General features: G+C 40.7%; 1 protein-coding gene across 13 annotated transcripts in view; it reads left to right on the forward strand.

Moving 5' to 3' along the window:
- Positions 1-37: 37 nt before the first annotated feature.
- Positions 38-27102, forward strand: part of DROSHA (drosha ribonuclease III) — a 127404-nt gene continuing 100339 nt past the window's right edge. For 2 of the 13 annotated variants that reach the window (XM_045441016.1, XM_045441055.1), the window contains exons 1-10: positions 38-157; positions 1220-1347; positions 2214-2279; positions 3266-4099; positions 8990-9082; positions 14995-15105; positions 15339-15570; positions 18865-19006; positions 21061-21215; positions 24390-24470. In XM_045441016.1, coding sequence (XP_045296972.1) covers positions 2260-2279; positions 3266-4099; positions 8990-9082; positions 14995-15105; positions 15339-15570; positions 18865-19006; positions 21061-21215; positions 24390-24470 — 1668 coding nt within the window. In that variant the 5' untranslated portion in view covers positions 38-157; positions 1220-1347; positions 2214-2259. Of the gene's footprint in view, positions 162-1219; positions 1348-2213; positions 2280-3265; positions 4100-8989; positions 9083-14994; positions 15106-15338; positions 15571-18864; positions 19007-21060; positions 21216-24389; positions 24471-27102 lie in introns of all 13 variants that reach the window. The other 11 variants (XM_045441026.1, XM_045441064.1, XM_045441104.1 and 8 more) reach the window with 10 other exon arrangements.

A 27102-nucleotide genomic window follows, 5' to 3' on the forward strand; every position in this document is an offset into this window, starting at 1 on the left:
CCCAGAAGCTTTCTCTGTAGAGGTCCAGCTTTCTCCGGTTTGCTTTTTAATTTCCTCGGTTTCCTGTTCCGGAGGCGCGGGAGGCGCTACAGTCCTGGCGGCTGTAGAATAATCGTAGCTTTGCTTTGACGGCAACCTCGCGGAGCGAGAGCCTTTTGTAGGTAAAAGGGGCAACTTGCGGGTGTTGGAAGAGGGAGCGTTTCCGAGTGTCCGGGTTTAAACGGGGGTAAGAGCCCGGGGCTGGGGCGAGAGGCGCCTTTGAGTTATGGTCGTGCAGCCCCTCTTCAGTTCTGCAGCTAAGGGCAAAAAAGCGACCCTAGGCCCGAATCCCGCAAATAGAAATGAAAAATGAGACCTTTCATTCATTTGTGGAACGCAGGCGGTGGTCCAGGCCCGGGGCTGCCGGGGTCTCGGCGTGCCGCGAGACCCTGAGCCCAGCGCTTGCCTCGTGGGGCTCACAGTCTGGCGGGAGATGCAAACAGGGGAAACCGCAACTACAGATGAGCTCGACGAAGGTGACCGGCCTGCAGATGCGAGTGGGGGGAAAGGTGTTCTTAATAACGTAGTTGCGCACTTTGCAACTCTTTGAGCATAGGCTGATGTTCCTGGTCGTGTTAACTGTACAAAGCAGTTCCCTCAGTTTTCCTGCTTCCAGACAAGCAGTCTAGGAGTAGACCTACGCCGCAAACAATTACTTTTCCAGTTGCAGTGAATTCCTTGACTTTTGAATTAAAATTTGCATCCATAAGATAGCCCGAGTACGCCTTTAATATGTCAGTTTCATAATTAGTGTTTTCAGATATTCTCTCCATAGAAACATCCATGAGGATCTAATCCTGAAAGTATAACTATTACACACTGTCCAACAGTGTTAGTGTTCCTGTTTCGCACCTCTAGGTTCAGTACACCCCTTTGTATTCCTCTAGACGCTGTGTTGAAATCTTTTCTCTTGTTTATTGCTTTATTTAAGGAAAATGTATTTGTAAGTGGATTGAGAGCTTGAGTCTTGCAGGCTGTGTGTCTTACTCAACTTTGAGTCTGTGGGGCCTGTGACATGTATAGGCTCATTGAATATTGTATGAATCAGTGAAAAGGTCCACTCTCTGGTTTTGATAATGCAAATCTCTGCTGGATATATGTGAAAGGGAAATGTACAGTAGCAAGTAGAAACATATGCCATTGGTGAGATAGTAAATATTTATTGACCACCTATGTGCAGGATGTTCTGCCAGGAGCTGTGAAGGATACAGAAATGACTTATGAATCAACCCATGTCCTCAAGGAGCTAATAACCTAGTGGAGAAGTTAGAAATGTACACACATGACTATAATATGAGGGAGTCTCTGGTAAGTGCTGTAAAAGAACTAAGTATGGACTAAGCAATGGTAGTCTAGGGGGAGTGGGATTATTTTCTAAAGGGAACTAGGCAAGGCTTCCCGGAAGAGGTGGCGTTTGTAGGTAGATGAAAATTCAGTGGGCAGATTAATATGAGTAGGGAATTTTAGAAGAGTGGGAGCAAAGAACAAGCTGGCTGATAGCACCTAGTATGTTAGGCAACTGGGGAAATCTGGGATCATAGGCACTTCACAGGGAAGGTAATGGAGGATAAGCCTGCAAGAAGTTGGGTCCAAACTTGGAGTTTGAATTTGATTCCATTGGCCGTGAACTATAAGTAGCCTGTGGTGGCAAGATCAGCTGGGTAGGTCCTGGGTTTATCATGAAGGTCTTAGCCTGAATAATAGTCATTAAGTCAGACCATATTTGGTGCCTACTAGTTATTAAGCACAGTGATTGGCACTGCTATATAATCTGAAATTATTTTCGTGAGCCTTTTGAAAATCTACCTTAAGCCTATTGGTAAAGCTTTTAGTTAGATAGACTTTAAGAGGATGCTTCTGCATTAAAGTTCTTTGCACTTAATATTTATTTAGTTTTTAAAACCTTTTGCTGAAGCTTAAGTATTTGGAAAGCCGTTCATGTTCACAGAATTCTTCAGTGGAAAGAGTTGAGAATGAAATCAAGGATAACTGTTGTGTTTACAAAGTTATTTTGTTAGTATGCTAAGTGCATTAGAGAATGCAAAAATCAATGTTAAGATAATTGTGGACATTAGCAGTTTGGGAAACATTTTTATGTGTATTTTATTCTTTCTGTTCTCTCTGTTCTGTTTTATTCTTTCTGTTCTCCCTATTTGTTCTGTTCTGTTCTCTAGAGTTTATATTCTCTGTGGAAGATGTGACGTATCCAGACAGTACGTCATGATGCAAGGCAATACGTGGTGAGTAGTGTGACAGTCATGGCAGGGGTTTTGGAAGAACAGAGAGAAGAAGAGAAACACTGGCACTGGGCCCTGAGAGTGGGAAGGATTTATATATGTGGGGAGAGGAAGAAATGTGTTCATGAGGGCCATGTACATAGTTAGGAACCCAGACTGCCCTGATGGAACTTACAGTTCTGAGGTGCAGGCAAACATGAAAGGTGGAATTAATTGTGAATTGGAATTACTGTAGGAGCTGCCAAGAAGAAGCACAGAGTGTAAGAGCAGGGAGCCTGACAAAGGCCTGGTAGGTTGGTAATAGTGATTGTAGAAAGGCCAGCAGTGGCGTTATTATTGTAGCCAGGGGGGAAACGATGTGAAGTGGATGAACTCCTGAAGTATTTATGAAGTAGAAGTGATGGGAATTTAAAATAAATTTTTGGCTAAGGGGGATAAGGGAGGAGAAGTTGTCAGATAATTCCCTGGTGTATGACTTGAGGAACAATACATGTTATTATCTATTGAGATAGGCAACACTGAAACGGGAGCCAGTGGTATTGTCTTGGCGGGGAAGGTCATTAATTCCTTTTGGGACATGTTATGTTGAATTTGCAGAGTCTCTGCTGAGTGTGGAGGAAGGTGAAGACAGGGAGATACTGGTGCAGGTGGAGAAAATGTGGGGTGTGTGGGTGGGATGACATGGCAAAGTTCACACTTTTGGGGACCCTGAGCGAGGACATAATGGCAAACGTTTAAACAATGGGATGTTGAGTTGGTCATTCTCGAGGAACAGCTTTAGGGAGTGACGGAGTCCAGGGACTGAGACAGGGGAAGAGGAGTTTATTGGCCTTGAGGAGTCAGAGAACTCAACGTTAGATGGGTGGAATATTCCTGTGGCTGAAGGGGTCTGTCAGTTGCTCTTGAAGATGATCAGGCATTGTGAAACCCAGCTTATGGTGAGTTTTTAGTTCTTTTTCCCTTTTCTCTTTTTCTTTCCTCCCACAAAGCCATAGAATGTCGTTCCACCCAGGACGAGGGTGTCCCCGAGGGCGAGGAGGACATGGAGCCAGACCCTCAGCCCCAGCCTTCAGGCCCCAAAATCTGAGACTACTTCACCCTCAGCAGCCTCCTGTGCAATATCAATACGAACCTCCAAGTGCCCCTTCCACCACATTCTCGAACTCTCCAGCTCCCAGTTTTCTCCCTCCACGACCAGACTTTGTACCCTTCCCTCCACCCATGCCTCCGTCAGCGCAAGGCCCTCTTCCCCCCTGCCCTATACGACCCCCCTTCCCCAACCACCAGATGAGACCCCCCTTCCCAGTGCCTCCCTGTTTTCCTCCTATGCCGCCTCCGATGCCCTGTCCTAATAACCCCCCAGTCCCTGGAGCACCTCCAGGACAAGGCACTTTCCCCTTCATGATGCCCCCTCCTTCTATGCCCCATCCCCCACCGCCTCCAGTCATGCCACAGCAGGTCAATTATCAGTACCCTCCAGGATACTCACACCATAATTTCCCACCTCCCAATTTTAACAGCTTCCAGAACAACCCCAGTTCTTTCCCACCCAGTGCTAATAACAGCAATAGTCCTCATTTTAGGCACCTCCCTCCATACCCACTCCCAAAGGCTCCCAGTGAGAGAAGGTCCCCAGAAAGGCTCAAGCACTACGAGGATCACAGGCACCGGGATCACAGTCACGGGCGAGGTGAGCGGCATCGGTCCCTAGATAGGCGGGAACGAGGCCGAAGTCCTGACAGAAGAAGACAAGATAGCCGCTACAGATCAGATTATGACCGAGGGAGGACGCCGTCGCGTCACCGGAGCTATGAGCGGAGCAGGTAAAGCACAAACACGTGTGTTTTTTTTTTAATTTTTTTTTTTTCTTTCAACGTTTATTTATTTTTGGGACAGAGAGAGACAGAGCATGAACGGGGGAGGGGCAGAGAGAGAGGGAGACACAGAATCGGAAACAGGCTCCAGGCTCTGAGCCATCAGCCCAGAGCCTGACGCGGGGCTCGAACTCACGGACCGCGAGATCGTGACCTGGCTGAAGTCGGAAGCTTAACCGACTGCGCCACCCAGGCGCCCCTTCAATTTTTTTTTCAACGTTTATTTATTTTTGGGACAGAGAGAGACAGAGCATGAACGGGGGAGGGGCAGAGAGAGAGGGAGACACAGAATCGGAAACAGGCTCCAGGCTCTGAGCCATCAGCCCAGAGCCTGACGCCGGGCTCGAACTCACGGACCGCGAGATCGTGACCTGGCTGAAGTCGGAAGCTTAACCGACTGCGCCACCCAGGCGCCCCCAAACACGTGTGTTTTTAATGAACTGCAGAGGTCCAGACACGGGCCATTTGTATTTCTCCGCAAACCAGACCAAAAAAGTTCAACAGTGCATTTTGATTTATAAAGGGAAGAATACATGTTATGGGCTGTTTTAAAGAGGGACAGACAACTGACATGTCAGAAAAAGCCACTTTTGAAAAGCATTTCAAAATTAATGTAAACTCATTTCAATGAGTGTAAGCTGATTACGCTGTATAATACAGCTGACATTTTAATGGTGATCTAATGAAAGTTCATTAGATTTTTCTCATGTTTTTTGCATTATCATATTTACTTTTGTTGTATGATCACCGTGTCAGCTTACAGCACCTGAGTTCTTTTGGAATTGATCTGTGTATGTTATCAATTAGGAATCAAAGTAGTGAAGCAGAACTTGCTTTCTGGTTTTTAGGGTAAGTGGGAGTTTATTGTACGTAATTGCCTTCTTGCTTTGTTTCCTTGTAAAATGCAATGACATTGGTTACACATCAAAGTTTTCAAAATAGCTTTTAACCTGTTTTGTTGCATTGAAGTGTATTCATACTGAAGAAAGTTATATTTTAAAAATACTGTTTTATTCCAGAGTACATGTTTTCTTTTCCCCAAAAGACCAAATATGTACATATATAAGGAAGTAAGGTTTCCAGCAGATATTTCTTTTTTTGTTTAAAATTTTTTTTTATGTTTATTTATTTTTGAGAGACAGAGCATGAGCGGCAGAGGGGGAGAGAGAGAGAGGGAGACACATAACTCATAGTAGGCTCCATGCTCTATGTTGTCAGCACAGAGCCTGATGTGGGGCCTGAACCCATGAACTGTGAGACCATGACATGACCTTAGCCGAAGTTGGATGTTTAACCTCCTGAGCCACCCAGGTGCCCCTCCAGCAGGCATTTCTAAACTGAGATTCATAGATGGGTTTGTAGAAATGTTCTGAAATTAATATGCAGCATTTTATGTGTATGCATGTTTTTCTGTAATTAAATTGGTAGCTTACAGCAGAATCTCGAGGTGGTGTGAATCTATTTCTTCAAAACTCTAAGAACTATTGGTGTAGAAATATTGTATCTACATATTTTTTGTAGATAACGATCATACCAATTAATTTGTACCTTTGGCAAACTCTTTGTATCATGAAGTTTTCCAGAGGTGGAGCTAGTAGTGGTGCTTCTCTTTCTGTCCCATAAGGTGTGTTTACCTTCATTGTCCTGTGGCACTTCTGTGCTAATAATAAAAATGTTCAAGCTCCCTAAACCAGGTCACTTCACTATGTGGGTCTATAGAGAGCTGGTGTTAGCTCCTGTGGCATCACTTTGCTTCTTGATTCCCATGTTTTTCTCGTGGCTGTTGGCTTGATTCTGATTGAACATTTTGCCAGTAAGTGGTGGTGGTCATTCTCAGTCCTGAAGGGAGTTACTAATGCTTGGAGGGTTGGAAAGAAAATGTGTTGTGTCCTCTCCCTGACGCCCAGTGGAAGATGGAAGGGAACTTGCTTCCTGCAGGGATGACTGATTTCTGGTGGGCCAGAGCTGACTGAAGTTGGTGGACTTTAAAAAATATTTTCAGCATGAGTTATGTCTCTGGTCAATTTTGTCCTTAATTATTCTGTGATGGGTTAATTAGCAGAGGCTGTGATTATTTTATAATTTTGTGGCGAAAATCTGATCTGAAAAGTGTTTGTTAATAGTTTTCTGTAAACCTTAAAGTGATGATAATCCTTTTTCTGGGGAGACACTTTGTTGCAAACTTTAGCATTCTAGAAGGCACTTTTTTTCCTTTTTGGGGTGCTGCACTTAGAGGAGTTTTTAGGGTTCTGCTGTAAAACATTCTGTAAAATTCTTCCATAAAAAAATTCTTGCATCAGGTTTTAATTTGGGGCTATGTATTTGTTTAAAGAAATTCATGTCCTGTCAACTGAGGATCTCTATCAGTAACTGAAATTAAGTGCTGAGAATTACCACCAATCTTCGTTATCCTAAACCATAACTCCTTTACTGTGAAGGACCTATTTAGGCAGTTAGCTCATCTTTCTAAATGGCCTTTATTTATGTTGGAGTTGTTTTGTAACATCCTTGGGGGTGTTTGTCCTGGAGCTGCCCCGGTGTCATGGCCACATTATGATCGCCTCCCTTTGAGGTCTTACGTAGAGTGCCAGTCACCTGTCTTATATGGAATGTTTTTGTGAAATAAAAATGGGGTGTGTGAAGTCCCAGTGTAACTGCTAGAAGTATATTGGAGAAAACCAAAACTTCACAAATCTGTGCATTAAATTGTGTTGAGTTTATTCAAATTCTATAGTCTGTTCTCTGGCTACTTGTCCCCTTATTCCTTAGGATAAGTCAGTCTATCCTTTTTCAGATTCCATCTTTCTTCTTTTTCTTCTCCAAAATGTACTTGAATAGTAATTACCAGATTGTTTTAGGACAAACTGTTTTTAGAGGAAGTTTGTGAAGAAGTGGATCTATGTATTTGTTATTATGAAAGATCAAAATTACCATGGGGAATGGGAAAAGAAACAGCCATAGATGCAGTGCACTGAGCACGCTGTTTTGCAGTGTGGTGGGACTGGTGCAATGGCTTCCTATAACTGAGTGGTGTCAGAGCACAACAATCCCCATAGCTGGCCTGTTGAGTACAGTGTGTAGCCATCAGAGAGCTAGTATTATATACCTTATATATCTCAGTGCCTGCAGCTAAGGAAGAGTCTTTGGAAGAATAACCCAAACATTGTTTTTCTTGCTCTAAATGGGTTCATTACGTAGTGTTAACTAATGTGGTTTGTAACCAAATTGGCCTTTTCAGTTCATACCAACTCAGAGGTAGCAGTTGTCATCAGAAGTGTCATTCTCAAATGCAAAATTCTATTGCCTAGATGTTAAAATACAAACAAAAATCAAGAGTGTCCTTTCAATAGAGTTTGATTTGGAAATTATTATTGGCAATTATTCTCAGCTGCCATCAGTACACATATCTGTTGTGTGTTACCATTCACTAGTTGGGATTTTACTGCTTAAAAGTAAACTGTAATTTTTTAAATTTATTTTTTAAGTGACCTCTGCATGCACTGTGGGGCTTAAACTTACAACCCAGAGATCAAGAGTTGTATACTCTACGCACTGAGCCTGCCAGGTGCCCCAGTAAACTGTAATTTTAGAAGTGTATCAGATAAAGAATGTAGAATCCCAAGCTCTGGCCACTTTATTTTAGACAGCTGGTGTGTCCCTGAGGCTTATGTATATGGTAAAAGTATCATTCAGTGGAATCTTTCTTGAGGAGGGAGTGACCTTTAAGTGAAAAAACATTTCCTGTTTTAATATCTAAACAGTTACATTTTTCTATCAGTTTTGTAAGTTTTGATTTTCAGTGTATTTACATTTCTTCTATTTGGCTATAGGTTGGGGGATATTTTTGATTTCAGACATTTTTATAGTCTTCTTGCTGGACTGAGGCTAATACATTTTTTTTACATGCTGAAATGGGGTGGTTATTTCCCTTAGACTTAGTTCTGATTGACACACACTAGAGTTCCAGTTTTGTTCAAGATCTTCATTGTACTTATTAAATAGACTCAGACATTATTATTGTTATTACTAAATTCCCGTTTTACATTGAAAGGTTTTAAAATCCCCTATTTTATTTTACATTGTGTAAACTGTGTCTCTATTTAGAGTTGTTTTCAGATTAAAACACTGTTTAAAGGTAAAGTGACTTACAGTCTCATGGCAGTTAATGAATGATACCTAGAACTATAATGTTTTTTTTTTTTTTAATGTTTTTATTTATTTTTGAGAGAGAGAGAGAGATAACACGTGTGGGGGAGGGGCAGAGAGAGAAGGAGACAGAGGATCCAAAGTGGGATCTGTGCTGACAGCAGAGATCCCGATATGGGGCTCCAACTCACAAACCGCAAGATCATGACCTGAGCCGAAGTCAGATGCTTAACCTACTGAACCACTCGGGCGCCCCCAGAGTTTAGAACCTTAGCTTAATTTTTACTATAAAAGCTTTAATTTACATTTATTTGATGGATGAAATTTAGAGTTTTCTAGCAATTACTAGGTAGTAGAGTCCTTTAAAGTTTTCCCTATAGGTTAAATAAAAGAATTGGCTGCTTGGAAGGTCTGGAGAGAAGATTATGATAAATCCCCTTGTTGCTTAGCGTCAAGTATGAGTTCTTTCTTCAAAGAAAACAACAAAAAATGTCCAAGTTAGTTAACTTCTGTAAAGAAAAAAACCTCCGTTATCCTTTAATAAATGATGAATAAAAGTGTCCCATCGAGAATAATGCCAGAAAAATTCTTAGGTGAGGTCCATTTATTTAGAAGATAAATTTATTCAGTGAAAAGAGATGGTGTTTTTGAGTCTTTCTGTTGAAAACAGCTCTGTGTATTAATTCCTTTAAGAGAGCGGGAACGGGAGAGACACAGGCACCGGGACAGCCGAAGATCACCATCTCTGGAAAGGTCCTACAAAAAAGAGTATAAGAGATCTGGAAGGTAAGCAAGGAGTTGACACTGAAAGAAGTCATAGGATTATCTCCTTGAATTTAGGTTTTGTGCTTCTGCAAACATTACCAAGTCTTCAAAATAGCCTAAGAGTCTGTCCAAAATGCCCTATGAAAAGCTAAAACAGCCAGTAACTTAAAAACCTTTACTTTCAAGATGTATTGATGATGCACAAGGAAAATTTTGATAAATTTCCAAAAATTAGAAATTATACAAGCCACTTTTTCTGACCTCAGTTGCTATAAAACTGTATATGTTAATAATTCAAGGTTTTTAAAGTTTTTTTTTTTTTTGAGAGAGAGAGGGAGAGCACGAGTTGGGGAGGGGCAGAGTGGGAGAGACAGAATCCCAAGCAGGCTCTGTGCTGTCAGCGCAGAGCCTGACGCAGGGCTTGAACCCATGAACCCCCGTGAGATCATGACCTGATCTGAAATCAAGAGTTGGATGCTCAGCCAGTTGAGCCACCCACGCACTCTAGTAATTCAAGGCTTTAAAAAGAAACCTTGGAAATTCATAATTATGCTCTCAAATTTATTTGTTTCAGAAAAAAAAGAGTAAAACTGCAGCCATACTTTATTTAGAAGAACGACATTGACATTGTTGTAAACCAAAACTTACAGGGTGTAACCAGTTCTATACTGAGAGGTAAAATCATGGTCTTATGTAATGGTAATTAAAAACAGCACTCTGGAATCTGACAGATTTGGGGTCAGTTATTTTCCCAATTTGGATATTAGGCAGAGTTATCTAACCTTTTTAAGCCTCAATGTCTTTGTCTAAAATAAGAGCAGTTTTACTTGCCTTTTTGCATGGTAAGGAGACGTTGAGAGAATACATGTAAAAACACTTAGAACTGGGTCCAAAGTTAGTGCCAAATGAATGGTAACTATGTATGTGTGTATATATATATGCGCGCACGTGTGTGTGTGTGTGTATAGGTTAAAGTTATATTAATATGTATAAATATGCATATCTAATTACTGTCTGATCACTTGGCTCTACAAACTGGTAGAGTATAAGAAAAGCAGAAAAAAGGATTTAAAGATAAAAAGAAATTAATGAAATAGGAAAAAGAACTATAATACTGTAGCAATATTTGAAAATAAATGCAAGACTTCTTTGAAAGGTTATACAGTTCAAAAAGTGGCAAATCTGGAAAAGAAAAACATACATTCCATTAGGTATAAGGAAGAATGTATCATAAGAATGAAGGGGATTTAAAAAGTATAATATATTGATATAAGTACAGATACTATATTTACAAAAGTTAAAAACTTGGATGTGATGGGTTGATTTCTATGAAAGCAAAAATTACAAACTTCACACAAGCAGAAAGTTTTAATAGGCCAATAACTGTGGAAAAAATGGAAAAAGTTGGATTTTTACCACTTCCAAAAATGTATTAAACTGTTCTAGGATACTGATGAAGATGGAAGGGAAAACAGAGATGGCAAAACCTAACCCAATGTAGAAAACTATAAAACAATATGTTATGAATATGGCTATGAAAATTTTCAGTAGTGGGTTAAAGTAACAGAGTTTATTCCAAGATTGCATGGATAAATAGGTTAATATCAGGACATCTATAATTAATTCTTTGTGTCAAAATCTGTAGAGTTATCTCTGTACCTGTCTATTAGATATTTAAAATAGAACCAGCATCCTTTTATAAATAGAAACTTTGGTAAACTAGGCATAAAAGCAGACTTTTTTAACATGATAAAAGAATATAGAATATTCTTAGAATACTCATAGAATATTATGATGAATATGATTGATACCATTTCAGAAGAGTCATATTTAATGTTGAAACCTTTCAGGCCTTCCCATACAAGTTAGAAAAAGGATTGAGGCTCCATTACCTATCACTGCCACCTAACATTGTATAACTGAATGTTATACAATTCAGGTCTTCTTGAAATGAATGAAAAACAGTGCATTCTCGTGTGTGCCAGGTATTGTACTGGTGTGAGTGAAACATTCACAAGAGTCCCCACTTTACAGGCATGAGAAAGTTAAGTGCTATGAGGAGTACTTTTGATAGAACAATTACATGTTCTGGGAGCACAGCAGCGAAAGCTCAGTCTTGGGTAGTCAGAGAAATTGGTAGAGAAACTGGTATCTTACCTTTTTTATAATTGGTACTTGAAGTGTGTGTAGGAATGCATTAGAGAAGGGGATGGTGAAGGGAGAGAAAAGAGCACATGGGAACGTTGCAGTGTGGAGAAGTGGCTCTGAGAGGGTCAAACCTGGAGCTTGGGAAATAAGTTTAGACAGCTTTTGTAGTGATCCATGCAAGAAGTGATTATGCCTACATCAGCTCAGTGACAGTGGTAACGGGGAGCGGTAGAAGTAACTGAGAGGTGTTTGTGAGATCGAGTCAGTAGGATAACTGATGGTGAGGGAAGAGCAGTCAGCACCTGAGATCTGGTGGCCCCCATTGGGGGTGGGGAGCACTAAGAAAGATGCAAGGTGAGTACAGTTTGGGCATGTGGAATATAAGAATCTGTGAGACAACCAGATGAAGTTGTGCGGCAGTTTATTGGTTACATGGGTGTAAAGCCCAGAAAAGAGATCCCAGCTGGAAATACTAAATGCCAAGGATAGATGAGATTAGCTAGAGTTTGTTCAGTGAGAGACGGCCTGAGGAGGAGATAAGGGTAGGAAAAAAAGCCAGACACTGTGTTGGTAGATATTACTGAGGACCCATTTCAGGTTGGTGATTTTTAATGTAGAGTGCTGGAAACATCTTCAGTCTAGTGGTTTTCTTCTCCTGTGCCCAGTAGCTTGTGGGGAAGGCAGAAACTTGGATTCTGTGAGTTCCAACTAATGCGGTGGATGAGAAAATTAAAATCATAGATGTACATACTGCAAAGGAAGAAAAGTTATCATAGCCTGTACTATAGCTTATTGTTAAGAAACAATTTGTAGTTTGAATTTTGAAGTTTGGAGTGCCTGAGACACTTAGCTAAAAAAGATGTTTTGCCCCTGTTTTGAAATGACCCTCTCAAAATCTTAAAAAAAAAGAAAAAGAAAAAGAACATTAATTGATATTCACAACAGACAACCCTGGCCATCCATCATTCAAGACACCTGCCTTAAGAGAAATGGAGTGAGGATATTTTTGCCCGTGTTTCTTGACAATAATAGTAAACATTTCATGGGCTTTTAGTACAGGTCAAAATGTCTGTGTTAGACAACCATATTAGCATTTAACTACCACTTTAATAGCTTGGGAATATGGGTAAGTGATGCAGTTTCTAATTCTGTTTCCTCTGTAGGAGTTCATATCTGCCTCATAGGATTCTTCTAAGGGTTAAATGTGAGTGTCAGTAAAGTGCTTAGCAGAGTGTCAGGCTTGCAGTAAGCACTAAAATAAACATACAAACCAAGCCATACCAGTGGGAGCTAAGAGTTGCCATTATTAGCTAATGGTATTAGCAGGAAAATTCAAGAGGATCAGCTAAGAAACAATGAGAATAATTCACTGAGGTTGACAGTTGTAAACAAACAAACAAAAAAAAATCAAAATTAATATCCTTCCTAAATACCAGAAACACCTACGAAAATGTAATGGGGAAAAAATATACGTTCACTACAGAAATTGTAATTAAAATAAAATACCTTGATATACTTAAAAAATAAAGATCAGTGTGAAGAAAACTATCCGTGTAGTTGATGACAAGATGACGTAAATGAATGGAGGGCATGCTGTATTCCCATAGTGGAAGTAGAAGACAGTGTTGTAAAAATACCAGTTTTCTTCAAAATAATGTACAATATAATGTAACTTCAGTTGAACTGTGGGTTTTAAACTTTATAATGATTTAAAATAGAAGTGAGAATAATGAAAAATAATAATGCAGGGATATTTGAGCAAAATTAAAATGTTCTATACCCATAATTATTAAAACAATTTGATATGGGTATAAAATATTCCAAATATTAAGCAACATTCAAGTATATATAAAAGAATTTACCTCTGTCATAAAATTGTTTCAAATCAGAGGAGAAACTGATGTGGGGACAATTGACAAAACATACGGAGGAAGAAACTAAATTTAGATTTATGCCTTATATCTTAGAGAGGTAGAATAAAAAAATTTAACGTTAAAAAGTAACTGAAGATAATAGAAAATATTTATTTAATTTTGGGATGGGAAAGGATTCCAAACATTAAGGCAGGCAGTATAAACAAGATCTCTAGGTTTGGCCGTGTAAGTCATATGTAGCAATAGACAGAATTAAAAGGAAAACAAAAAACTGAAAAAGGTTACATTACATTTGACAGAAGGGCAGTTATTTTTTATTATTTATTTTAATGTTCATTTATTTTTGAGAGAGAGAGACTGAGGATCTGAAGCAGGCTCTGTGCTGACAGCAGCGAGCCCGATGTAGGGCTTGAACTCTGAACCATGAGACCATGAGCTGAGTTGGACGCTCAACTGACTGAGCCACCCAGGAACCCCAGAAGGGCAGTTATCTTAATAAAAAAACTTTTTCAATAAATAAAAAAGACTGTACTCCTAGTTTTAGCAGTACTGGCATAGCATATGACTCGGATGTTCATAAATGAAGTGACCATGAAACGTTATTTCAATAGTGATAAAAAAAATTGCAAGTTAAATAAGACACTTCTTTCATTGGAATGGCAGAGATTAAAAACAGTAATGTTGACAGGATGTGTGGAAATGGGAACTCCCATATGGTTTTGATTTTAGTCTAGACTAGTACTACCTATCTATAGAGAAGCCTTAAAAAAAGTACACATTCTTTGTATGAAATAATTTGACAGGTTGCAGAGAATGCAAGTGTGTTCACAGTGGCATTGTTTATGATGACAAAAAAAATAAATGGTAACCTTAATGACTATGATCAGATTTGTTAAATTATGGCATACGTGTGTAGATGAATAATACGCACCTATTAAAAGTGGTTCAGGAATGGATGCTTATTGAAGGGTATTCCTGATTTTCTTTTGAGAAGGGCAGGCTATAGAGTTGTGTGTTTTTTTGTTGTTGTTAAATGTGTGTATTTTTATGTATATATTGTCATATTTATAGGTTTTAACCCATTTGTTAAATATAGCAGTTATTTCTTAGTGGTTTTATGGATGATGAGTTTGTTTTATTTTTGTTAATGCTTTATTTTTCTACAGTGGGCGTATATATATTTTACAGTAACTTTTCTGGTAACAAAATGTAATATTTAGAAGTTATATCAATAAGTAATCAATATATAATCTAATTACCCACCCTTTCCCCCTCGATGTATACACACCTACATACTCACACTTGCCCTGTCATAAAGTTAGAAGTTAGTGGTAGAGTTGATGAGAATAGTTAATTTGTGACTTTGATCCAGATGTGAGCTTTCTTGGATAATAGTGACTTTGTTAGTGTTGCTGCAGAGGATGCCACCATAATACTAATACAACAGTTTCTCTCCTTGGCTAGATTCTCAGGGTGTGTATGGTTGCATTTACATTTTTGGATGTCAAGTTAAAACCTGTCCTTTAGGTTTTTCTCTCTAAACACATCCATAGGATAGGCCTTTGCACATGTTAAGCCCTAGAAATTCAAGGAGATCGAGTTGTTTTTATCCTTTTTAAATGAATTAATATCAGTATTTGCAGAGATCAGAATTAGACAGAGTGGTGGTTCACTAAGTAGTAACCCAAGTCTGAGCTTCCAGAGAGATGGTTAGGGATGATATAACTGATTTTCTCTTAGATTATGGTCCTCAGGCTAAATTTATGGCCAAGTTGAGACTGTGTTTTGTGAAGCCTTTTTTTTCCCCCTTGGCAAAGCAAGCTGTGGAGGATTCAAAAGTAGTATTCTCATTGCTGAGATTGTCCATATGTGGACATTTTCAAATATTTCCAAAATATCTTTCTCTTCTAGGAGTTATGGTTTTCCAGTTGTCCCTGAACCTGCTGGATGCACACCAGAATTACCTGGGGAGATTATTAAAAATACAGATTCTTGGGCCCCACCCCCGGAGACTGTGAATCAGTAAGTAGATCTGGGGTAGGGCCTGGGAATTTGTATTTTTAAACAACTAACTTCAGGTGATTCTGATGCCACCAGACTAGTGTTTGGGAATCACTGGTTTAACAAAAGTAAATATGTTGATTTGGTATGGCATTTTTATTTTAGGTGAAAAAATGAACTAAACAGGTGAAATAGAATAATCTTACAACATAAGAACATTTTAAATAATTAGCCTCTTTTACCTCCTTTTAAAGTCGCTCCCCAAGTAGGGAGAAAAAGAGAGCTCGTTGGGAGGAAGAAAAAGACAGATGGAGTGACAGCCAGAGCTCTGGCAAAGAGAAGAATTATACCTCAATCAAGGAAAAAGAGCCAGAGGAGACACTGCCTGACAAAAATGAGGAGGAGGAAGAAGAACTTCTTAAGCCGGTGTGGATTCGATGCACCCACTCAGAAAACTACTACTCGAGTGACCCCATGGATCAGGTGGTAGGTCTGAGAAGCGATGACCAGGGTTTCTCAACTTTGGCACCTTCAGCATTGGGAGTTGGGTAATTCTTTGTGGTGGGTGCCGTCCTGTACATTGTAAGATGTTGAGCAGCCTCTCTGAGTTCTGTGCACAGGATACTCCCCAGTTGTGAACCCAAAGCTGTCTTCAGACATTGCCAAATGCCCTCCACCCCTCTCCCCAGTGGAGAATCACTGCTGTAGACCAAAGCTGTCTTCCACAACCAAAGGCAAGAGTGCGGTAGATTAAAGTATCTCTTCGTTCTGCATTTTTATAACACTGTTAGTCTTGATAATGGTGGTTTTCTAAGTTCTCACACATAACTGCTTTATGCAGTTTTTGGTTGTGTTTGTATGTACATTTCCCCCCCAACATGGGAAATAAGGAAGACTTTGAGTTTGTCTCTTAGAAGTCTGACCTTGACCAGAGATAACCACAGGAAGTTTCCCATGCAAATTGGCTGGTTTTGTGGAATGGCAGGGGTTATCACCCTTCATGGGCTCTTGAGAGAGCCTGTGCACAGGCTGCTCAAGGGGAGGTTCCTGGGCTCCGCAGCCCATGTGGAGTCTTTGTTGTGTCAGACTCCATGACTTCCTCTTTCGTATGCTTGTTTCTTTTGCCTTTTTTATCTTTTATCTTCATTTTATTTTTGGTCACTCTCTGTTTAGTCTCTCTCTTTCTCCAGGTAGGTGTTAGGACTCCATCCCATTAATTTAGGCCTATTTGCCACAGGGTAGACACAGAGTGACGCTCATTGATTAGATGGATGAGTGAAGGAATGATCGTCTATAGGTCTGAGATGTAAGTGGTTGGAGATGGTAGATTTTGTGTATGGGGTTAGATAAAAGAACATTCTGTTTGGAATTTTGTGAAAATAGCTTCTACTTGGCTTGGGCTCTTATCTGTAGAGAACGTAAAAGTAGACTCTCTTGTCTTTGGGAAAAAGAATTTGAGAAATCTCATGATGCTGTGATATTTTACTTGACAAATTAGAGCAGGGTCTTAAGTCATGGTTCATGTGATACAGGAAAGGGAAAGCTCATGCTGAGCATTTTATGGTGCAACTTTACTCGTGCTTCTCATATCTTACTTAATTCTGAAAACAGTCCTGGAAAGAAGGTATCTGTTGGTTAAGCATGTTTGTAAATTATAATACTTGACGAATTGTGACTTAAACTGTGAGCCAGGTTTGTTTTTCTCAACAAGTTGTCTGGAAGGAAGTGGTGGCTGGTGTACATTTAGTGGCTCAGTGATGGCAGAGCTGGCTCTAGTTTGCTATCTGCTGCTTTTGGAGCATCCACTGTGAGTTGCAGGGTGACTGCAGGTGTCATGTTCTTACACACGTCTGTCCAGACACAGGATGCAAGGGCAGTGCTGTGTGGGGCCCAGCATACCCATGGATCTTTCCTTCTATTCCTTCCCCAGAACTGTATCATATGTCTTTCCCAGGGCTTCATTTTCCATTGCTGCCATAACAAATTTCCACAGACTTTATAGCTCACCACAGCACACATTTATTATCTCACAGCTCTGTAAGTCAGAAGTCAAACTTAGGTGTTGCTGGCTGAATCAAACAAGGCTGTGCTCCTTTCTGGAGAGAATCTGTTTTCTTGGCTCATTCAGGTTATAGGCAGAGTTCAGTTCCTTGTGGCTATAGGATGGTCCTTGCGTCCTTGTTGGCTGGCTGATGAAGGCTGTTTTCACCATCCTGAGGTCATGTGCATCCCTTGGCTCATAGGTCCCTTCCTTCATCTTCAAAACCAGTAGTGCAGGTCGCGTGTCTCTTGTGCTTTGAGGATCTCCAGCCTCTTCTTCCCTTGCACCTCTGATTCCATTGCGAAAGGTTCTCTGCTTTTAAGGGCTCATATTAGATTGGGCCCACCCAGGTAATCCAGGATAATATCTTCTTCTCAAAGTCTGTAACCTTAATCACTATCTGCGAAGTTTTTTCTGCCACATAAGGTAACATACTCAGTTCCTGGGCGTTAAGGCAGGGACATCTTTGAGGGTCAGAGGGGGACTCTGAACCCACTTTTCCTAAGACCAGGAATTCTCTACCCCAAATCTGAAGGGAATCATGGTTCTTTTAGCAAAGAAGAAAAGGAGAATGGCTGCCATGGATATTATTCTTAAAACAAAATAAAATAGCAAAGGTTCAAAGAGTTTATACAGGCAGTTTTTTTTTCTTATATATTTTATGGGCATATTAAAATTGGTGTAGAAGGAAGGCTAATAAACTGTAAGCCCAACATTTGCCTTTGTTTTGTCATCTGGTGCAGAGAGGTGGCAAGAATGTCAGCTGTCCTCGCATTGCCAGTGTCAGTAATGAGCTGGGGCTTTGAAAAGCAATTACCCTCTTTTGGGATAACTGCAGATTTTATGATTTGCTTTAATTTGCTTTTTCTGTCTGATAGGTCTGGTCTTTACATTTTGGAAATTACTAAGTTGAAGAATATGGACATTTAAAGTGATTTCATCCTGGGAAGAGAGAGTGGGGGAAAGTGGAGAGTTTCCTCTAGGAATGCATTGTAGAATCCTGTGTTTGTGGAGTGTGGGTGTGTTGGTGTATGGGTGTGCGCACGTGAGTGTGCATGTATGTGTGTGTGTGTGTCTGTGTTCCTGTGTTTTATAGGGTGTATTTGTGAGGGGGGGGGGATCTATGTTTCTTCTTGAAAAAAATTTTTTATTTGAGTATAATTGACAATGTTACATTAGTTTCAGGTGTACTACATAGTGATTCAACATCTTTGTTATGCTGTGCTCACAAGTGTAGCTACCATCTGTCACCATGCAATGCCAATGTCACCATCACAATGTCATTGACTGTATTCCCTATGCTGTGCCTTTTACTCCTGTGACTTCTTCATTCCATAGGATATTTATGTTTGATCGTTGGGTTGATGTGGAAGATAGACTATCAGTGAATTTCAGTAGTGGGGAAATGTATGTTCCCTAGGAGAGTGTCAGATATCATGAATTCTTGGGTGGCGGGGGTCATGATTTATTTTTTCATACCAAAAGGCATAGGTGAACAGTTTTTATATTTCTTCTGAATGTTGGCAAGTACATTTTCCTGAAGATTGTGTTAGCCATAAATGTTGTGTGTGATTCAGAACACCCATGTCAGCATTGGCCATTTTGTTTTTAAATGTTTGTTAAATTGAAGGAAATGGCATCTTGCTGTTACAAATCCTTGATTATTTGTGAGGTTGTATGTATCTTTGGTATGGCTATTACTAATGTAGTTCCTAATATTGATTCTTTATTTTTCAAAGGGAGATTCTACTGTGGTTGGAACAAGTAGGCTCCGTGACTTATACGACAAATTTGAGGAAGAACTGGGGAGTAGGCAAGAAAAGGCCAAAGCTGCTAGACCTCCGTGGGAGCCTCCTAAGACGAAGCTAGATGAAGATTTGGGTGAGTTAGAAGTTACGAGACCAAGGCCCTGTGCTCCTGTTACTGCTTAAACCTCGGCTTTGGGGATATGTTCTTGAGAGTCGTGTATTGAAATTTCCTCTTTTTCATTTATTTTCCTTAACTATAGTAGCAATATATATAAAAGTAGAACTTTCTCTGTTTTGATCTTATTTTTCCTTAGTTGCATTCAGCAGAATACATAAGCGAACTCATTTGTAAGGCATGCTAACAATTGTGTCCCTTGTAGAACTGTCCAGTCTTAGAATCAGCACCATAGTCCAGCCTCTCCACCAGAAGCAGGAGTCTATTCCCTGTCACCTGTGCCTCTAACGGGCAGGCATTCCCTTGTGGCTCTCTCCACTGCCAGGGAGCTCCTGCTTTGATGAGGAAATGCCAGCTGTAGGCCAGTTCTGATTGAAGGTTTCTCTCAACTCATATGGATAGTTTCCATAACTTTATCATGTGGTGATCTATTTTTTTTTTCATGTGTATTGTGAGGTTCCAAGTAGATGCTGAGATCTTTGAGGATAGAAACTGCTTTTCACCACTTTGCAGCCTTAGCCCCTAACAGAAAGCCATTCATAGATCAGGCACTCCCTGTGCCTTTTCCCTGTTTTCTGGCTCTCATCTGCCACCTTCATTTTCCCAGCTGAGAGGCAGTGTCCATGGTGGGTAAAAGCACCGACTGAACCTCAGTTCAGACTCCTGCTCAGCCACTTGCTATATGACCTTGGGCAAGTGATTTCATTCTCTCCATGCCTTACTTTTCTCATCTATAAAAGAAGGATGAACAGCGTCTATCTCATGCAGTACTCAAGAATCCAACCATGTCGGGGTTGGGTTTTATTACTGTGATGTACTGTTAATCTCTTGTAGGAGTAATGTAAGTTCTGGGTCTGTTTTTTCATAAATATATATATTTTTAGGTTTATTTATTTATTTTGAGAGAGAGAGAACATGAGCAGGGGAGGCGCAGAGAGAGGAAGAGAGTGAGAATCCCGAGCAGGCTCCACACTGTCAGCTCAGAGCCCAGTGCGGGGCTCAAACTCACAAACTATGAGATCATGACCTGAGCTGATATCAGAGTCACCGACTAAGCCACCCAGGCACCCCTAGGTCTGTTTTTTTAATTATGGTAAAATACACAGAACAGTAAATGTACCATTTAGCCATTTTGTAAGTATACAGTTCAGTAGTATTGAGACTATTTACATTGCTCATTTTGCTCAGCTGAAACTCTGTATCCATTAACTCCCCAGTCCCTCCTTCCACGTAGCCTCTGGCAACTACCATGCTACTTTCTATTTCTATGAATACGACTACTCTAGGTACCTCATAGAAGTAGACTCACGTAATATTTGTCTTTTTGTGACTGGCTTATATCACATATCATAATCCTTAGTCTGTTTTTATCCAGTCACTTTCAAGGACTAAAATCTTTTATTGCTACTATGGGGAGGAGAAAATAATTTAAAATCTTCAGTCTGGTACTCAGAACCTTCAGTCTGGCGTTTGTGACACTTAAACCCCTTACCTCCTGGTATTTTTCTGCGGGGCCTTTGTCCAGTGCTTGTGCTCCTCCCTCCATGCTTTTGCCTGAGTGCCCCCTTTGCATTCTTTTCCTCTTACCCGCTCATCAGCCGAACTCCACCCCATCCGTGTGCCTGGGTCATGTGCACCTCTTCTAGGAAATCTCAATGACCTGAGTCAGGGTAGACTTGCCCTTTTCTGAATTACTACACCTATCTATCTATCTATCTATCTATTTATTTATTATTATTATTATTTTACTACTACTACACCTTTTTAAATGTGAGACTCCATACTGCTGCTGTGGTTTGCATTTTCCCTGGCATTGTTCATTAGGTCTTTCTCTAAAACTCTTGTTTTCATTGCTTCCTTAACTAGATTGTGACTTAGCAGTATGGGCTGCATTATTTTCCTGGTATTGCCTAGCAGAGTGCTTGGTGTGGAATAGGCTCCCAAATGTTTGCTGAAAGAAAAAACAATTGTAAATTTCTTCATCTTCTCTGTTTTCCCTTGCCCTCTATTAGAGAGTTCCAGTGAATCCGAATGCGAGTCTGATGAGGACAGCACCTGTTCTAGCAGCTCAGACTCTGAAGTTTTTGATGTCATTGCGGAAATCAAACGTAAAAAAGCCCACCCTGACCGACTTCACGATGAACTTTGGTACAATGACCCAGGCCAGGTGCGCATGTTTTTATGCCATGTTCTTGCAACAAAGGTTGCAAACCCACACATCACATTTATGACTCCGGGCTCAGAAGATGCATGTTGGCTAGTATGAAAACTGAATTTTACTCTCAGGGTTGTGTGTCATCCCTCAGAGCTTATTCCTCTTCAGCTTCAGAGTTCGGCACCAAAGCATAAGTACCAGAGCAACTGTCTCTTGAATCATGTTTGACGATGTTTGTAAATTCCATGTTAGGGAGCAGGATAATGGTGCTGCCTCATTAAAGTTGCAGTAAACGGAAAGAGACAAATGGTAGGCTGAGGGAGAGAGCACTTGTAGGTCTTTTTAAAAGCAATTCATCTGGAAGGTATCTTGCAGCAATATAGTAAACAATAAGTCCTGTAAGACTTCATATTTCTTAGCTGGTAATAGTCACAATTACTTATAAGTTCTTTTCCTATTCAGCATTTTTGAGCTAACGATGTCATGGCTGGACATAATCAGTTTTATTTTTACTTACTGTTTTATTATGAAGTAATAATACCGAATAGTATCTTTATAAAAGATTTATTTTACAAATATACAACACCTGCAAAAATAGTATCTTTAATGCACATGAAGCTTAATAAGCTTAATAAAACATACCCCTATAAAAAGATACTTTATATTAATTTGAATGCTTTTCTGGTTCTTATTAGATGACTGCTATCTAAGTGGTTTGTTGGGTTTTTTTTATACAATTAATATAGTTGGAGTACCTGAACAGAAATGTATTTTGTGGTGCTTTTTGCTCTCTTGGAATTGAGCAGAAATGTTTAAAAATTGCAAACGTGTTTTGAAACTTACTTTGATTTATTAACCATGTATATGATCTCTGTGAATAGCTTTACTGAGTTATAATTCACATACCATCCAGTTTACACACTTAAAGTATACAATTCATTTTTTGTGTTTCTGTTCACAAGATTTAACCAGTCATCATCACAATTTAATTCTAGAACATTTTTGTTTCCCTGGAAAGAAATCCTGTGTCCATTAGTTGTCCCTCCCCTTTCCTCGTGTGTGGTCTTTTTAATGCATATAGTTCTATCAGGAAGCCTATCCCTCAGTTTATGTCCATTCTTATTTTTATTAGAGATTATAGAGGCTTCCAATATAGATAGTCTCACTCTTCTGTTTACTGTTTAGTTTCGTGTCCTCTGTACAGTTGAACCTTGTAAAGTGCCGATTTGCACTGGGGCCAAGACTCTGGTAAAAGGCAGGAATTAGGATGTCTGTCTACATCCTTGCAAATCAGTGAGGATGAAGTGATTTTTCTACTGACCAGCATTAGGAGTGTGTTGTGATTTTTGAGGGAATCCCATCACATCACTGCCAGCTGTTACTTTGAATAATAACTTTTTTTTTTTAATGTTTTATTATTTTTTTTTTTAAATTTTTTTTTTTCAACGTTTATTTATTTTTGGGACAGAGAGAGACAGAGCATGAACGGGGGAGGGGCAGAGAGAGAGGGAGACACAGAATCGGAAACAGGCTCCAGGCTCTGAGCCATCAGCCCAGAGCCTGACGCGGGGCTCGAACTCACGGACCGCGAGATCGTGACCTGGCCGAAGTCGGACGCTTAACCGACTGCGCCACCCAGGCGCCCCTTTAATGTTTATTTTTGAGAGAGAGAGAGAGAGAGCATGAGCTGGGGAAGGGCAGAGAGGGAGACACAGAATCTGAAGCAGCCTCCAGGCTCTGAGCTGTCAGCACAGAGCCCGACGTGGGCTCAAACCTACAGACCATGAGATCATGACCTGAGCCAAAGTTAGAGGGTTAACTGAGCCACTGAGGTGCCCCTGAATAATATCTTAATGTGATTTTTTTTTTTTTTTTTACATAGCAATGTTATTCCTCTGCTGTGCTACCTGAAGCTTTAGATTTCACAAAAGGATAAAGAAAGTTATAGTTTTTCATTTTAATACTTCTTTTCAAAGTTTTATTGAGACATTTTCCTTGGATGTGAGTTATAAATCCCTAGAACTTTAAAGAAACGTGTGTTATGTGTGTGTTGTGTACATACATATGTATATATATACATATATATAACATATACATATTAACACATACATATTTTATAATTAATACCGAGAAAGTGAGAGATGGATTCTCCCTTCTCCAAACTGATGCTCTCTGGTCTCTCTTTTGATTCACTGTTACCATCTGTATTGAATAAACTCACGAAAGTGGCTTTTAAAGCCCTTGATGATTTTGACCTCAGTTCTGCTTCTGTAGTCTTCTTGCTGACGTAAATGATCTATTCTGTTTAGATGGGTCTCATGTCCCTGGAGCATACATAGGATTTCTTCCTTCCCTTTTTTTCTCATGCTGGTGCCTTGTGTAGAATAGCCATCTTCTTCTCCTGTCCTGTTCTGCCTTTCACATTTTGTTTCTGAAGCCAGTGGTATCTCCACCTGGACTTTTTTCCTTTTTCTTTAAATTACTAAGTATAGCATATGTATGTTATCTCTCCTGTATAGAATAAATATTCCTTGAATACCTGAGTTATTTGTCACCCTCCTTCCCCCCACAATGCTTAGCAACCATCTTTCTGCCCAAGAGGCGCTCAGGAATTATTCACTCATCTTATCATGCGGGTGCAGTTCATGGCAGTAAAACGAATTCAGGTGAAAAAACAGATGTCGACTCACCTGATTAGCACTGAGCTAATGCTACTCTGCTTCTAGTGGCATTTTTTCCCCCTCTGCTTTAGATACGTTTAGGTTTCTCTTTTGGAAACATTAAATCTGGAGGTCACCTTCAAAGCATTCTGTGTGTTCCTTCAGGGTATAAAATATGCTTTTCTTTTGTGAAAGAGTCATTTTTCCTGAAATAAGAAATAGGAGAAACACACTGAAAAGTGGTAAGAGAAGATGGGGGCAAACAGTGCAGTGACATTGATATTTTCTGCTTGGTTGCACAAATAACTTGGGAATCCAGCGGTGTCATACAGTTTCCCTTTATCAGACAATATAGACAGTTTGCAGCTTTATTGGTTTTGGAACATCCGTTTAATCTTCTAACCGTGACAGCCTCTTCAGAGCTTCCGTACTCATGACATTAAAACCCACACAGTTTCTGAGGCATCATTGTGCATGGTGTGGATTTTCCCCCCAATAAAAAAGAATTACATTCTGTTTCTGACAGATGAATGATGGGCCACTCTGCAAATGCAGCGCCAAAGCGAGACGCACAGGAATTAGGCACAGCATTTATCCTGGAGAAGAGGTAACCGATTTGGGTTATTATATTTGTAAGTGCTGTGAAGCCAGAAGTAGACAGATGCTGTTGCTGTTCTTTTCCCATAAATGAAATAATACCATCAAAATAGTCTTTTTATCTTCCCCTAATAGTCTCTGTTACTGATAATTGGAGAAGAAAAGTACTTGGGTTTTGGGGTGGGAATAGGGAATGTTATCAAGGAAACTTAAAAACGTTTGGAAGTTTCATTATTTGAAATAGGCAGGGTGTATTTGAGGGTTTTTTGTTGTTATTCATATCTTAAAACTGTGCATACAGTGAAATTTTTCATGTTTTCTTATAAATGGTTGAGTTACCTTGGAAAAATGATCTTACTAAGGCACGTGTTCTCTTACCTTTGGGGTATGTAAGGGTCTGCTGTTGTCTCCGTTAGTCTTTGTTAGTCTGTTGTCCTCACTGACTGAGTGGTGTGTGAACTGTTTTACCCTGTGCCCCATCCCCTGGTTCATCAAGGACACTCCAGATACGTCGAACCAAATGAGTTGAATACTTTATATCATAGAGTTACATGTAGTTGCTCCCTTTCAATGATTTTCCATCATTTCCCCCTGCCATCTTTTATTTTATGTTACTCTTATTAATCCCAGATTGTCACTTAATGATTCAGCACATTATATTTAAAAATAGTATGTGTAAATCCTTAATTACTATTTAAAACTTGTTTGGGGCTATAATAATAATTAGAATCAAGACTATGAGACAATGATGGATATTTGTAACCACTTCCTTGCTTTTACCTCATTTGTCTTTGAGTACCAGCAAGTGTAGCTAGGAACTGAGGGGCAGGATCTGCACCTTGTGAGTGTCCACACCTGTGCTTCAGACGCGGCTCTCTGAAAGCGGGTGCTGCAGTAGAGTTTGCGATGTGAGATGTTTCATGGGGTTTAGGCAAGAAGAGAGTGGAGGCAGGATTGAGCAAAGGGAGAAGTTCACCAGTGATGGACAGGTGTCTTAAAGCCAGAATGACTGGAATTGTCTTACATCAGGCTGGCATAGCCTTCACACCCCCACTGCCCTCTGTCCCTAAAGCAGGCTGCCCCAGGAAGGGCATGATCTTGGGGGAGGGGGCTCTGTAGCAGAGGCAGACCCTGAAAGAGCTGGTAGCTATAGGCTGTCCGCTGTCCTCACAGCTGGGCAGCAGGCCCTTCCTTGAAGGAAGATCCAGGTGGCTGGCTGTGCTGACTGAAGACCTGTGGGAAGACAGGCCCATACTCAGTACATGTTTATTCCTGTGAGAGCAAACTCTTGGCCCTTTCAAGATGGATGGGGCCTATATCGTCAAGTGCATACTAAGTGGCAGGTTGGTCTCCTCAAGGAATGGTGCCATTTGAGGGGCCCATCATTGGTCATTGTAGATGGCCTGTTGGATGTTGGGCGTTGGCAGTCAGCTTAGCCAGCTTAGCCTTGATAAGTCAGGTCCATGCTGTTGGGCTCATGTGCTACTGTGGCCACTTCATTCATGTGCCCATACTGTCAACTCTGGGTAGCTGACAACTGAGGCTGGCTGACTCCATCTGACCGAGTCATATGTCAGTCAGGTGGTTTAGTACCTCTTCTGTGCTGTGTGCTGTCTGATGTACACTTGGCATCACTCACTCCCACTTGTTCACTCACAGGTCTACCCAAGACCTTTCTTTTTTTGATTAAAACAATTTTTTAAGTAATCTCTATACCCAGCGTGGGGCTCAACCTCAAAACCCCGAGATCAAGAGTCACATGCTGCACCGATTTAGCCAGCCAGGCACCTCTACCCCAAGACCTTCTTATCCCTCATCTTCCAATCTTTTTCCTTCTAGGCCTCTGACCAGCTGGCATGGCCACTTGCTTCTGCCATGAGTCCATCTATATTCTAACCCCAGGCTACTTTTCCCCCACAAAGTGGATGACCAGGTACATTGCCTGAAACTCTGCTCACTGGGAAGACTTCCCCTCATCGCTGTCTTTCATATTCCTCCCTGAACAAGGCTGCGGCACAGTCCGTCTTTGGCTTGCTCCCCCATCCCTGACAGACTCATCTGCAAACCAAGCTTGGGCTTTTCCCTCTGCTTTCATCCTTCTGTCCTCAGCCATCGGCTGAGGGAGGGGCGCTCGTGCAGCAGTGGTGGGCCACCTGCTTGCGCAGCTTGTTTGTGCCTGCTGCTCCTGTGTGTGCCTGATTCTGGACATACGGCCTCTGTCTTGGGATGGAATGTTGCTGGTCCCTTCCAAACTTCTGCCTGGGTGAGACTGACAGAACCCAGCTTCTGATGGGCACTTCAGCCACATGTCTGTTTCTGTCCCTTGGCCGTGCCTTCCCTATCCACCAGGGCCCACTAGCACACTGGGGGTTGTTTTTCAAAGGCATATAATTCTTTACTACAGATGGCATGGCTTTGCCCCAGAACACCACATACCAGCATTATGATTCTCCCAGTATGGCCGCAGAGTCCCCTCAGCATCCTTTCCTGCCAACAATGTAGGATTTGCTGAGTATTGTGGCCCCTGCATCAGGGCTGCTCTCACTACAGCTTGGAACTGCCGAAGCCTTTGTCGCTGGAGCCACGCTCAAAGCTGGCTGCTTTTTGTGCCACTCTGTGAATGGGCTGGAGCAATATCCCTG

This window comes from Leopardus geoffroyi, chromosome A1 (genome assembly GCF_018350155.1).
Source record: "Leopardus geoffroyi isolate Oge1 chromosome A1, O.geoffroyi_Oge1_pat1.0, whole genome shotgun sequence".
In the NCBI taxonomy this organism is placed as follows: Eukaryota; Metazoa; Chordata; class Mammalia; order Carnivora; family Felidae; genus Leopardus; species Leopardus geoffroyi.